The 15516-nt window shown below is 41.7% G+C and overlaps 1 protein-coding gene across 2 annotated transcripts in view; it reads right to left on the bottom strand.

Moving 5' to 3' along the window:
- The window catches only part of LOC140483152 (filamin-A-interacting protein 1-like), a 228905-nt gene that overhangs the window by 87774 nt on the left and 125615 nt on the right, over positions 1-15516 (bottom strand). For both annotated transcript variants that reach the window (XM_072581168.1, XM_072581167.1), the window contains exon 4: positions 11783-11961. In XM_072581168.1, coding sequence (XP_072437269.1) covers positions 11783-11961 — 179 coding nt within the window. The remainder of the gene's footprint in view (positions 1-11782; positions 11962-15516) is intronic.

Here is a 15516-nt window from a genome sequence, read left to right as displayed (position 1 = left end):
TGCTCCCAATCCTCAGGCTTGCTGCATTTTCTAGCAATTTTTTATGTCTTCTTTTTGGATCTAACACTATCCCTAATTTTTTTGGTAAACCATGGTTGAGCCACCTTTCCTGTTTGACTTTGTGTGCTCGATAGGAAAAAAGGCAGCTCACCATCACCTTCTCCAGAGAAATCCGGAATAGGAAATAAATACTGGCCTAACCAGTATGACTGAAATCCCATGAATGAGTAAATATTCTGGTCCATTACTGTTTTTCTCCATAGAGTCATAGAGTCATAGAGATGTCCACTGTGCACCAAAATAGTTCTTAGTACTAATGTAAATGGTAGAGGGAGAGTGTTGTATTGGTACATTCAAGTCAGACTCCTTTAAAGACAGAAAGAGGACATTCAGAATAATTTTATTTTACAAAACTGAAATGATGAAGTTCTTCAAAAGGTGTGATGAATGGGGATTGGGATTGTGGGGGTGGTGTGATTTGGGGGTTGTGGTTAGTGGTGCAGCAACATTCCTTTATTGTTTATGGATTAGAACTCTCTGTCAGGAGTGACCTGGTCCTAACATTACACCACCAGAAGAGCAGTCAGAATGATAGCAGCAGAAAGGAATGTGCAATGATGCATTGCTTAGAGACTGGCCTGTACATTCCTGAGGGGACAGAGAATCTGCCGAGAAAATCAGAAAACTGTATGGTGGGAATGAGTCTTTACTTCCAAGGATCCTGTTGTTTCCCATTCAATGGGCATTGCTGCATAATGGCACTTATCAGCAACTCAAATAACAGCAACACAATTGTCCTGCAAACAAGTAGAATCCAATCTTTAAACAGCAACATTTTCTCTCCCATAATTTATGTCAAAAATACTTCCATCAGACACACGTTCTTATCTTCTGTCTATTCAAGACATTTTTAATCAGTTGTGGAAAAGAAAATGTTAACAGAATCAATGTTTTCTTGGCCCACAAAGGGTAACTTTGAACCTTGACGAGCTATTTCTTCAAGAAACCACAAAAGGAATTACTCACCTCAGAAGGAATTTACTTTTCTCATGCAACATAATATGTAGGGCTAATTGTATATAATTCCATTCATTTATACAACGAGGTTGGCCTCAAAACTAAATGTCAAATTACAACATATATTTTCCAACTGAGTCTCAAATTTGCAAGCTATAGAATCAATCTGTGGTTACATTCAAAATTTGGCTGGGAAAGAATGGATATAGAATGTGACTGAATTAACACAATCTCACATTGATGTAGGAGTTAGTTTTGGAAATTTCATCACACAGAGCCTCTGTCTCACATTAGTACAGATCATAATATCCAAATATCAGAGTTTCACTAACTGGAAGCACAATTAAACATGGAAGCCACAGTCTGATCCTCTCAGCTCTCAGTCAATTGAACATCGAAATGAATTGTTATAATATCCTGTTATAATCACAAAACTACAAAAGGCAGGTATAAAATTGAAAACTGTCATTAATAACAATAACATCCCCTGTGGATAATGTTTGAGGTCTAGAGATTTAGGATAGTAGTCAAGGGATAGGACAACATTTGAAAGTCACACAAATTCTGTTGAGTGGAAATGGGGAGAAGGGGTTTCCAGGGGAAAATCTAACATTGTGCAGGGGTTTAGGTGTAGATGGTTGGGGAGTAGTCAGTTAAAGCCGTCAAAAACGTGAGTATATCAGGAAGATGACTTCAAATGGCAAACCTTTGTTAATTCAAATATATTTAATTAGTTGTGCATAACTCCTCAGGAGTGGTGTGTTGCTTAATAATATATGCTATTCATTTGACTGCTGCTGTTATCTGACTGCTTACCGAAGGATCAGTACCAGATAGGTAGACATTTCAACCAAATAAATATTGGAAAGACTGAAGCCATTGGTTTCAGTCCCTACACCAAACTATGTTCTGAAACGTTAGCTTGCTTTCTCTCCATGGATGCTGCCTGGCCCACTGTGATTTTCAGCATTTTTTGTTTTCAGTTCCCCATCTACTGACTCCATGCATGTCCCTGGCAAAGGTCTGAGGTTACAGTGAATGGATTGCAACCTTAAATTTAACCCCATGATTATGACCTCCTTCTTGTGTCATCAGTATGACCACTGATCCATCTAAACTATGCTTGACTTTGCCACTTGTCATGTCTCATCTGCTGTCTCATCTGAAACAGTCTATCCTCTCTTTGTCACTTGACTATTGGAGGTTGGTTAGCTTAGTTGACTGGACAAGCAGTTTGCAATGCAAGGTCAAAACCAACAGCGTGGTTCAATTCCTGGACCAGCTGATATTACAATGAAGGACTCTCATTCTCAACCTCATTCTCAAGATAGCAGACAATGACACATCCTGCCCAAGTCGTCTTAATGCCTTCTATGCTCACTTTGAGCAGAATTTCACCAGCAAGGTAACACCTATCCTAACAAGTCCTGATGAACCTATCTCAACAGTCACTGCATCAGAGGTCAGATCAGTTTTCCTTCATGTGAATCCAAGGAAAGTGATGGGACTGGACAGAGTACCAGGCCGTGCACTCATAGCATATGCAGATCAACTGACAGAGGTCTCCTCGGACATCTTCAAACTCTCCCTGCAGCAGGCCACTGTCCCTGACTGTTTCAAGAGGGCCAACATCATCCCTGTGTCTAAGAAGGCTCATGCAGCATGTCTCAATGACTATCGCCCAGTGGCCCTAACTTCGGTGGTCATAAAGTGCTTTGAAAGGCAGGTCATGGCATTAATCAACTCCAGCCTTCCCACTATTCTTGACCCACTCCGATTTGCCTGTCGGACCAAAACATCAATATCAGATGCCCTATCACTTGCTCTTCACTCCTCTCTAGAACATCTTGACATCAAGAACAGCTACTTGAGAATCTTACTCATTGACTACAGTTCAGCCTTCAACACTATTATCCTCTTGAGACTGAGTACTAAACTTAGTGATCTCGGACTAAGCCCCACTCTCTGCAACTGGATCCTCAGTTTCCTGACCTACAGGCCACAGTCAGTGAAGACCGGAGACAATATTTCATCCTCACTAACACTCAACACTGGAGCCCCCCAGACATGCATACTCAGCCCCCTATTGTACTCACTGTATACCTATGACTGCATTGCCAAATACCAGACTAATGCCATTTACAAGTTCGCTGATGACGCCACCATAGTCGGTCGAATCTCAGATGGCGACGAAACAGACAACAGACGGAAGGTGGAAGACCTAGAAAAATGGTGCACTAAGAACATCCTAGCTCTCAATGCTGGCAAAATCAAGGAACTCATTATTGGCTTTCGGCGGGATGTTACTCATGCCCCCCTACACATTAACAGCACAGTGGTGGAACAAGTGGACAATGTCAAGTTCCTGGGAGTGGTCATCCACAACAAACTTTCTTGGACTCTTCATGTGGACGCACTGGTTACAAAGGCCCAATAACATCTTTTCTTCCTAAGGCAGCTGAGGAAATTTGGCATGATGGCAAATACCCTTGCCAACTTTTATAGGTGCATCATCAAGAATATTCTGTTTGGATGTATCACTAGGTGGTATAGCAACTGTACCATTCAAGATCGGAGATGGTTAGAGAGAGTGGTAAACTCAGCTTGGCCAATCACAAAGGCCAACCTCCCATCTATAGAATCCATATACCAGGCCCGCTGTCAAGGAAAGGCTGCCAGCATTCTCAAAGATCATGCCATCCTGACAATATTTTTCTACAATCTCTACCATTAGGGAGAAGGTACAGAAGCCTGAACACACGCACCAGCCAGTTTTGAAACAGTTTCTACCCTACTGTTGTTAGAATACTGAATGGACTCACAAAGTCTCAACATTTGCCTGCATCTGTGTTTTTGTTTTTGCCACTGTATACCTATTATTTACTTATCTATGCTACTTAACTCTGTGATCTGCCTGTAATACTCACAAGACAAAGCTTTTCACTGTGCCTTGGCACACGTGACAATAAATTGAATTCAATTCAATTCCCCTAACCCTACTCTCTCCTCTCACTTGAAGTGTGGCAACCCTCAGTTTAAACCACCACTCGTCATCTCTTTCTAAAGAGAGAGTGGAACTGTGGTGACTTTACCTTTACCGTCAGGCTTGATTATTTCAATATAGTCCTAGTTGATGTCCCACAGTCTATCCTCTGCAAAATTGTGTCATTGACCATGCTTTTGGTCATCTAACCTAGTATGTCCTTAGCAAAATGCAAGTATCTGAGCTTGTGCAAAACACATATGATTCTTGTGATGGTAAAACATCAGAAGAAGGAATCTCCTCTGAGGATTTATTACCCATAAGGTCCATGGAATTCTGTTGTGTGTCTAATGCCCTGTGAGAGATAAAAGACACATATTTGCAATTGTCATTATGAAATTGTCATTATGAAAGTGATTCAATTTCACTTGCTTGCTGAAGTCAAGAGAACATAGTTGACTGTTATATAAAACATGTGTGTATGTTATTTTGTTCTGTCACCAGTAAACTGAAAAGTCTCTTGGCCACAGAACAAAGATGCATCTATTTTTCTGCATTTCCTCCTCTGCATTTGTTGCCTCTGGTTCCTTCCCTTTCTGTTTTGTTCTACATTCTTCTTTCTACTACAGCAGGAGTTGAAACAGGTATGACCGACTGCAATAGTTCAGCTGATAGATGGAGTGTATTTGGTGAGGTTGACTGTCAGTGGTGGATAGATACATGAGGATATGAGAAATTTTGCTTGCAGGGAGAGTTGACAAAATACAATCATAGAGATATGCAGCCCAGAAATGGGCCCTTCGGTCCAAACTGTCCATGCTGACCAGATATCTTAAATAAATCTTGTCCCATTTGCCGGCATTTGGTCCACATACCTCTATTCATCCAGATGCCTTTTAAATGTTGTAGTTGTACCAACCTCCACCATGTCTTCTGGCAGCTCATCCACACATGCATTACCCTCTGCGTGAAAAGGTTGCCCCTTAGGTCACATTAAACTTGTGCCCTCTAGTTTGGACACCCCCACCCCTGTGAAAAGACCTTATCTATTTACCCTATCTATGCTTCTCATGATTTTACAAACCTTTACAAGATCACCCCTCAGTCTCTGACATTCTAGGGAAAATAGCCCCAGTCTATTCAGCCTCTCCCAATAGGTCAAACCTCCAACCCTGGCAACATCCTTGTAAATCTTTTCTGAACCCTTTCAAGGTTCACAACATTTTTCCTATAGTAGGCTTTTATGGGAGTACAGAGCAACTGGTTCACAAATTTAAAAGTCTCTGAATTATTGACTAACAAAAACAACTTGAGACAACAGATTAATAAAAGGCTTCCTTTTGTGCTTAAGGAAGGAGGAAGAGACATGAGAGAGAAGGAGAAAGAGAGAGAGAAAGAGAGAAGCAGAGTGAGAGAAGAAGGAAGAGAGAGAGGAGAGAGAGAGAAAGAGGAAGAGAGAGAGGTAGAGAGGAGAAAGAAAGTGAGGGAAGGAGAAAGAGAGAAGGAGAAAGAGAGAAGGAGAAAGAGAGAGGGGGAAGATGGGGAGGAGAGGGAGGGGGAAGAGAAAGAGGGGGAAGAAAGGGGTGAAGGGCAAGAAAAGGGGGAAGAAAGGGGGAAGAGATGGAGGGGGGGTAAGGGAAAAGGGAAAAGCAGTGGAAGACGGAAGAGAGGGAGTGGGGGCAAAGACAGTGGGGGAAGAAAGGGAAAGGAGAAAGAGGGAGAGGGGGAAAGGGAGAGAGAGGGTCAGAAAGATGGGGGGGGGGGAAGAAAAAAAAGAGAGGGAGGGAGAAAGAGAGGGAGGGAAAAACAGACAGACAAAAGAAGTAGACACACGCATCCGCTATATTCTGTAGTCCGAAGGCTTCTGTCTGTATTGTTCATACCCACAAGATATTCTGCTCCATCAGTAAGATGTCAGTCAGATCCATAGTAAATTTTTTAAGAAGTTAGCAGTGAGGATCACATTTTCAGTAGTCACCTGTTTTTACTCGAATCTGGCACTGTGACGCAATGTTCTGGTTTAGGCCTGACAAGGCCAATGGTGAGGTGGGAGAGGGTAATACACACAGGAGGATTTGTTGAATGTAAAACTGTAGCTGCTTGTCCTGAACTGTGTAGGTCATTAATGTAACACAATACTCCTGCTATTGACCTCCTGGGCACACTTTGCAAAAGCACCAGGTTTCTCTCTCCTTATTGATTCCTATTGTCTCCAGAAGGGGTGTGTGTATTAAACAGGATGTGTGTATTAAACAGGATGCAATCTTTGTTCATCCTGAATCGATTGTCAAAGCCAATCTTTTCCTGCTTCCAGTGTTCTTCAAATTCTGTGATTGGATTGGCCCACTAAATATTGGAGTTAATCTAATGTCATGTTGTGTTCAGTAGACCTGCTGCCACAGAATCCATGATGAATCCAGAAGTAAAATGATATTTAAGTGGTTGTGTTGATAAAAAGAATATAAATGCCTCTGACAATAATGTAGAATTTGCTTCTGAATTTCCGTCCTAGCCAAATCTAAATGTGTCTCAGAATAGCACAGAACTATTGAGTCTGACAGAATTGTGATAGTGAATCATAGAATCCGTACAGTGTGGAAACAGGCCCTTCAGCCCAACAAGTCCACACCAACTCTACAAACAGCAACTCATGGAACCATATATTTTTGTCCCTAACTAATGCACCTAACCTATACAAAACTGAACACTATGGGCAATTTTGCATGGCCAATTCACCTAACCTACACATCTTTGGATTGTGGGAGGAAACCAGAGCAACCAGAGGAAACCTACACAGACACGGGGAGAATGTGCAAACTCCACACAGACAGTCGTCCAAGGCTGGGGTCAAACCTGAGTTCCTGGTGCTGTGAGGCAGCAGTGCTAACCATTGAGCCACCATGCCTCCCATAGTGGTGGCGAGTATGGAAACAAGGCGGAGTGGAAACCTAATGAGATGAGTAGGAATTGTGATTAATGAGTTATAGGGTTTGGAAGGGCTGAGCATTGGTAGGATGTATTATTCTAGTGATCAAGAGAGACTCTTCCAAAAGGTTGATCAGTTACAGACTTTGGGAGAGGAGGACTCAGAGTACTCTTTTGGAAGTCTGAGACAATTAACAGCAAGGTTAGCTGGACCACCCAAGCAAAAGATTTCCCTCAGTTGTAGAGACAGAGGGGAGAGACAACAAGCAAAAGCTGGAGAGGGTTCAGAAGAGATTTTCAGGATGTTGTCGGGTATGGAAAGTTTGAGTTATAAAGAAGGGCTGGATAGGTTGGGACTTTCCTCACAGGAAAGGAGGTTGAGAGGCAATCTGATAAAAGTTTATAAAATAATGAGAAGTACAAATAGAGTTAAAGGTGGTTGTCTTTTCTCTAGGATGAGGGATTTCAAGACTGGGGGTCATTTTCAAGATGAAAGAAGAGAGATTTAAAAAAAACATGAAAGGCAATCTTTTTACACAGGGGATGGTTTATGTATAGAATGAACTTCCTGAGAAAGTGGTGGATGAGGGAATAATTACAACATTTAAAAGACATTTGAATGGATACATGAATAGGAAAGGTTTGGAAGGATATGGGGCAGGAGCAGGCAGGTGGGATTAGTTTCATTTGAGGTTATGTTCGGCATGGACTGGTTGGGCCGAAGGGACTGTTTCCATGCTGTATAACTTTACGACTCTATAACATGAAAATATGTCAGTGTGAGGAGAAAGGAGGCAAAGGCAATGGGTTCGTGACAACAGAACAGGCAACAAGGTAGTATGACGCTGAAGCAATCTGTATCACTGTGGCCTTATCCTGGAGAAAAATCTCAGACTCAATGACAGCCAAGAACAATACATAGCTACAATTCGAGTGTGATAGACAAGTGGAACAAGTCTGACTGAAAAAATAATTCAATGGACATAGAATAACAGGAAAGTGTTACAGAAATAAGTATTGTAGATAATGCAGTGCAACTTTTTTAAAAAATTGTTTTCTTCCAGATAGATTTGGATATTGTTAAACAATTATTATTTCAGGTTAAACTGGTGGGAATGCAATAATTTTACAATTGCTTGCTATCCCAAACACACAATGTCATAATACTCAATAATATTATCCAATGATGTGATCTTGCTCAGTTCACATTACATTCATCCAGTAATGCCTGAGTCTGTCCCTCAGTTTCAAGGTGATGTTTACTCAGTGCTGCACACTGATCTTCTTGTGATTGAACAGGTTGATTCTTAATTCACAGATCTTCAAGCACATGGGGCAGGGTGTCCTGTAAGGTCATAGAATCCAGGATGCAAGATTCGCTTCCTTTCTTTTTCTGCCACTGTTCTGTTTTATTGTTAATGCATTGGGACTGAAAGTGTGATGCAGTTTGGTGAATAAGTTGTCACCATTCTAAAAATGTCAGGTTCCTCCCAGTTATTGAGCTTACTGCCAACATGCTTCAAGGACAGCATCAGAGTGTCTTCAAAGCATTTTCTTTGTCTTCTTCTGGAATATTTGAAAGTTCAGCCTAGCTTTGGAAAGTACATTTAGTAGAGTCTACATAACACACACCTTTCAAGCAGGGCACATACCTGCATTACTTCTGTTGAGAAATCTAGTTGAGAGACCAAGGTTTACAATGCTGAAGACCAACAATACTGAACTAAGTAAGCCAGAAAATCAGGTAAATTAAGTGCAGATCATGTGTTACCAAGGTGAAATTTAACAAGATAAGTCTAGTGGATCGCAAACGAAAGAGAGGTAAAACATAAAATGCAGAAAGTGGGATAAATCAGTCAACCCCTTAAGCCTAGTTTGTTATTCAATTAGATCAAGGCTGATATTGAACTCAATTTATCCACCCTGACTTCACAATGTAAAGATTGAAACATTCAACAGTCCTGTCGCCACAGCCTTTTGGAAGAAACAGATTCCAGATTTTCAGTGCTGTTGTTTGAAAACGTAGTGCTTCCTGATTCATTCTTGAATGGTCCAGCTGTCATTTTAAGATTACAGATTGTTATGGATTTCTCCACCTGTCAACTTACTAAATTTAAGAGAATATGACCATCAAGCTGTCCTTATAACTTAGCGTTAAAAATCACGCAACACCAGGTTATAGTCCAACAGGTTTAATTAGAAGCACACTAGCTTTCGGAGCGTCGCTCCTTCATCAATGGTACCAATCTGAAGCTAGTGTCCAACACCGGCATCTCCAAATCATGTCTTATAACTTAACCTTTTACTTTCTGATATCTTGTCAGACAGCATCCAAGGAGCAGGAGGATCAACGTTTCGGGCATGAGCCCTTCTTCAGGGCTCATGTCCGAAACGTCAATTCTCCTGCTCCTTGGATGCTGCCTGACCTGTTGTTTTTCCAGCAACACATTTTCAGTTCTGATCTCCAGCATCTGCAGTCCTCACTTTCTCCTATCTGATATCATGCCAGGGAATCTGTGCAGCATCCTCTCCAAAGCTAATACATCCTTCCTGAGGTACAGAAAGTAAATCTAGGTAGAGTCTGATCAACCCCTTACACAACTGAAACATTTTCATTTTTATAGTTCAACCCCCTTGACAAAAAGGCCAACACTTCCTCAGCTTTTTGATTACAGTTTTTACTATGTACAAACTGTGAGTGAGTTTTTAACCTTGACTACAGAATCTCTTTACTCCTCCATAGTTTCTAATCCTTCATTGTTAGGTAAATATCCTGGTTTGTCTGTCTTAGATCTAAAGTGATGATTCCATTACCCACATTGAGATCAACGACCACAGTTTTGCCAGCTCTTTAGTGGAACGTTGGCCTAATTGGCATGTGAAGATATTGGAGGTGCTTAATGCCTCACTGCCCTTATGTCATTTTGCCAGCGGTAGGAAGGTTGGCAGATTGGAGCCAGGAGACAAACTTAAGTGCCACTATCTTGTGAGCATAAAGGAAATACTGGCAGATTGGTACCATTGAGAATCTGTCAGGTTTTATCTGACAGCATTCACTCTACCAAAATGGAGTAAAGTGCAGCCACAGTGAGAAGAAGCCCTTGATCAATTGAGCACACAATAACTCATTTGGTCACCCTGCGGACAGCTACACCACCCAGGTTCCCAATTCTGATAATATGCCATGTCCACGAGAGGATTTTGGGCTATCTCTTTGACACCTTCTTCCTGCCCTCTTTGTCTCTTTTTCTGGATTTGTGGTGCTGGAAGAGCACAGCAGTTCAGGCAGCATCCAAGTAGCTTCGAAATCGACGTTTCGGGCAAAAGCCCTTCATCCTTTCCTGATGAAGGGCTTTTGCCCGAAGCGTCGATTTCGAAGCTCCTCGGATGCTGCCTGAACTGCTGTGCTCTTCCAGCACCACTAATCCAGAATCTGGTTTCCAGCATCTGCAGTCATTGTTTTTACCTCTTTGTCTCTTGGTCCATTTGGTAAAATCCAGCTTTTAGAGAAAGTTGAACGTTCCTCACGAAACTGAGGTTCTTAGTGCAGAAGTTGAGTTTTATTATTCAGTCACCAGGAAAAGAAGTATCAGATTATCACAACATCATTCATAGAGCCAGGAAATGTGGTCGCAATCCAGCAACATAATTACTGATCAAAACTGGTTTTACTAAACTAAAATAGCTTATCTATTATAATAAGAACAGATGGCTCATGTCAGGAAATATTGCACTTTTTGAGGTGCTGTCTTTCAGAAACGACAGTAACACTTCACCTTCTTTTTCAAGTGGGTGTACAGTGTCGCACCTCTTTATTTGAAGAGCAGTGTGGGTGTCCCAGTTCTGATGAAAGTCCATCATCTTAAATGCAAGTTCTGTTTGTTCGACCATTGCTCCTGATTTTCACTACTTCCAGAATTTACTGGTTTATTTTGGAGTTTTGATATCCACAATAGTTTTCTTTCATTTAAAATGGACCATTGGCAAAAATACAATAACCATTATCCTTTGCGCAAATGTTAATTTCAAAGTTGCAGATTATGGTGGCCAACATGTTTATTTTAAGCAAATTGATCAAAGCCAAAAGTGAGCTCCATTACTTTTCAGGAATTTTCATGCCTACAGTCGATCAAAAGATTAAATCATTTGTTGAGTGCATGCAGTTTGTAATAACGTGTCTCGATGTATGGTAATTTGAATGCTCGTCTTGATTGGGTCCTGCTGGATTAGTGGTGCTGGAAGAGCACAGCAGTTCAGGCAGCATCCAACGAGCAGCGAAATCGACGTTTCGGGCAAAAGCCCTTCATCAGGAATCATTGTTTTTACCTCATTGATTGGGTCCTGACAGAGCGGAATTTTTATTGTGTTTCAGCTATTTTTATTACAGATCATATAATTTACTTCAACTGTAGCCTCTCTGATCATTGAAGATGGAAGTGATTTTTAAGTGTTAATATTTTGCACATAGACAGTAAATTGTATTTGCGCATGCATGTCTGCTCTAAGCATTGTGACTATTTCCTCTTATGAGATTTCTTTCCTCCAAATTCACAGCATGGCAGCAAGTATCAAAGTCAAAAGAGCCATGAAAAGCAAGTAATTCTGTTTTCTTGAAACTTCTACAAAAAGTTATCTTGTGTCTCAAATGGAGAGTTAGTCACAATCACGAGCGGCGTTGTATTTCAAATGTGCTAATTATCTAATCATACGCTTAGCTGCCACGGTATACAATTTCTGGAAAAAACATTTGCTGTGTTACAGAAATGTAATACTTCTCTGGCTATTTTATACATCATGTCATCAATGATTTGTTGCCATTAATTGTACAATGAGACACTAAGTTCACTTCATCCTTACCTCTCACGATCTTGTTCAAGGAGGTTGGTAAAGTCATCGCTCTTGTTCATATAGTCTGTGTGCTTGTGTTTCTCATTCTCCAGTTCATACACTGTACGCCTGTGACACTTCTCAGCCAGAAGTAATTGTTCCAACATACGCCGATATGTCTCTCTGTGCTTCTCCACCAGCAAATCCAACTGCAGATACAGGGTAGATTCATTAAAATCAGGCTAGACTGCCCTAACCTATCAGATTACCTCTTGAATGAATTATAGTCAATCCTGATACAATTCTCCACCATCATCCACACTAGCAGACCTTCCAGCGAAAGACCTGCTAAAATCAACAAGGAACGAGAACCCCAATTGATCATCTTCAATCAGCAATGCTGAGGCTGTGCTGATCTTTGATAAGATCAACTATGCTATTAAGGGACAGGCAGCACCATCCAGGTTCTGTGGCTATCATCACATCAGACAGTATATTAACCCATTGTCTCAGAGGAGGAAGCAGGCACTGACCTGTGAAATATAATAGAGTGTGGATTTTCACATTTTATGGAATAATACTGCCACCATCTAAGTTAAAACATTGTTGTAACATGGGGAGATTATTGACAAAAATTTTATTTGTCGTTGGCTATTTGAACTTTCTTTTAATTCATTAATGGATGCAGGCTTCATTAGTTGGACTAGCATTTATTACCTGTCCCTAGTAGCTCTTGAGATGGTGGTGAAAAGCTACCTTCTTGAACTGCTGCAATGTTGTTAGGGAGGAAGTTCTAAGATGTTAACCCAGCAATACTGAACAAATGGCCATATATTTCAAAGTCAGTATGGTGAGTGCCTTACGGGGAAAATTGCTGGTATTCTATATATTTGTTGCACTGCGGTTGGTAGGTGCTATGGAATGAACGTTGGCAAATTTCTGCAGTGCACCTTGTAGGTGGTACACATTGCTGCACATGTACATCACTGGTGGGAGCAGGTCAATATTTGTGGATGTGGTGCCAATCAAGTAGGCTGCTTTACCCTAGGTGTGTGGTGCTGGAAAAGCACAGCTGGTCAGGCAGCATCTGAGGAGCAGGAGAGTTGACGCTTCAACCAGAAGCTCTTCATTAGGGATGTGTGGGGATGTTGTGACAAGGGGTCTGAGAGATAATTGGGACGGGGGTGGGGCTGGGGGGGGGAAGGTATAGGCAGATGAAGGTAGAGGGTGATGGCGATAGGTCAGAGTGGAGAGTAGAGCGGATAGGTGGGAAGGAAGGTGGACAGTTCAAGAGCATGGTGCCAAGTTGGAGAGTTGGACCTGGGATAAGGTGGGGGGAGGGCAGATCAGGAAACTGGTGAAATCGACATTGATCCTGTGTGGTTGGAGTGTCCCAAGGCAGAAGATGAGGCATTTTCCCCCCTGGCGTCAGATGGCTAGGATTTGGCAGTGGAGGAGACCCAGGACTTGCACGTCCTTGGTAGAGTCAATGTCGATTGCTTCTTGAACGTTCTTGAAGCTTCATTAACTCCTGACTTGCACCTTTTAGATGGTAGATAGCTTTTGGGGAGTCAGAAGCCAAGTTACTCGCTGCAAAATACTGAGCCGCTTTATATGGTTAGTATTTATATAGTTAGTTCAGTTCTGTTTCTGGTTAATGCTGACCAGTAGGATGCTGGTAGTGAGTGGATTTAGTGAAGGTAATAGCATTCAATATCAAGGAGTGATAATTAGATTATTTTGTTGGAAATGTCAGCCTGAGCCTGGATATTGTCCATGTCTTGCTTCATTTGAACATGGACTGCTTCAACATTGAGCAGTCATGATTAATGCTAAACATTGTTCATTGATGATTACACATTCTCAATTCTGACCTTATGGAGGCAAGGCCATTGATGAAGCAGCTGAAGATAGTTGGGCCTAGGATACTATCCTGAGGAACTCCTGAAGAGATGTTCTGCAGCTGAGATGACTGACTTTCAACAACCACAGCCATCTCCCCATGTAACAGGTATGAGTCCAACCAGCAGAGAGTTTTCCACTTGATTCATATTGTTTTAGATTTGCTTGGGCTCCTTTATGCCACGTTTGATCAAATTTGATATTTATGTCAAGGGCAGTCATTCTCACCTTGCCTCTGGAATTCGGCACTTCTGTCCATGTTTGGACCAATGCTGTAATGAGATCAGGAGTGAGTGGTCTTGGTGGAACACAAACTGGGCATCAGTAAGTAGGTTATTGATCATGAAGTGCTGCTTTATAAAGCTGCAAATATCCCCTTTTAAGCACTTTAATGACAATCAAGAGGAGACATAGAACGATAATTGGCTGGGTTTGAATATGATGTAATTTTATTTGTAAGGCTATTTTTGACATTGGGAGAAAGTGAGGACTGCAGATGCTGGAGATCAGAGCTTAAAAATGTGTTGCTGGAAAAGCGCAGCAGGCCAGGCAGCATCAAAGGAACAGGAGAATCGATGTTTCAGGCATACGCCCTTCTTCAGGAATATTTTCGACATTGTTGGGTAGATGCCAGTATTGTAACAATGCTGAAACAGCTTGTTTTGGGCTGCAGCAAGTTCTGGGTTACAAGTCATCATATTATTGCCAGCATGTTATCAGCCTGCTATCATAGCATTTGGAGCATCTATTGCCATCAACTATTTCTTGATATTATGTGGAGTGAATTGAATGGGCTGAAGACTGGCAACTATGATATAAAGGGCTTTCAGAGGAGGCCAAGATTAAGGATCTAATCAGCACTTCTACAAATGCTTCAGCGTTATCTTTTACATTGATGTCTAGGCTCCCTTATCCTTGGCAATGGGGATATTTTTGGATCCTCATTCTCTATTGAATTGTTTCATTGCCCACAACCATTCACGACTGGATGGGACAGGTTTGCAGAGCTTAGATCTGATCCTTTGGGAGTGGAATTGTTTAGCCTTGTCTGTTACCTGCTGCTTATGCTGTGTTGTAGCTTCACCAGGCTGGCACCTCATTTCTGGATATTCCTGTTGTTGCTCTGAGCATAACCTTCTGACTCATCAGGCTGGGGCTGTTTTCCTTGGAGCATCGGAGACTGAGGGGTGACCTTATAGATGTTTACAAAATTATGAGGGGCATGCATAGGATAAGTTGACAAAGTCTTTTCCCTGGGGTCAGGGGAGTCCAGAACTAGAGGGCATAGGTTTAAGGTGAGAGGGGAAAGATATAAAAGAGACCCAAGGGGCAACTTTTTCACACAGAGGGTGGTAAGTGTATGGAATGAGCTGCCAGAGGAAGTGGTGGAGGCTGGTGCAATTGCAACATTTAAGAGGCATTTGGATGGGTATATGAATAGAAGGGTTTGGAGGGATATAGGCCGGGTACTGGCAGGTGGGACTAGATTGGGTTGGGATATCAGGTCGGCATGGACGGGTTGGACCGAAGGGTCTGTTTTCATGCTGTACATCTCTATGACTCTATGGTGTTCAACATAGAAGAGTAGATGAATTGTGGACTAAGCAATTTGCTCACCACATTTATTTCTCTACTCTGTTTCGACCTTGGTGCTACAAGTTGTTAGGACTTGTTGTAAGTTGTGAGCACAATGGACTAATCTGCTCAGTGATATCAAATCAATGGTATTCACCAACTTTGTATGAAAGTCAATGCTATACAGTGTCAAGGTCAGTGGTCACATTTAGAACCATTTCAGCTTACTGCAGCATTTAATAAGGGAACCTTTATTTTCTGGGAGTTCTACCCCCACCCAAGGTCCT

This window comes from Chiloscyllium punctatum, chromosome 11 (assembly GCF_047496795.1).
Source record: "Chiloscyllium punctatum isolate Juve2018m chromosome 11, sChiPun1.3, whole genome shotgun sequence".
Classification (NCBI taxonomy): Eukaryota; Metazoa; Chordata; class Chondrichthyes; order Orectolobiformes; family Hemiscylliidae; genus Chiloscyllium; species Chiloscyllium punctatum.
This window is presented reverse-complemented; position numbering and strand designations above follow the sequence as displayed.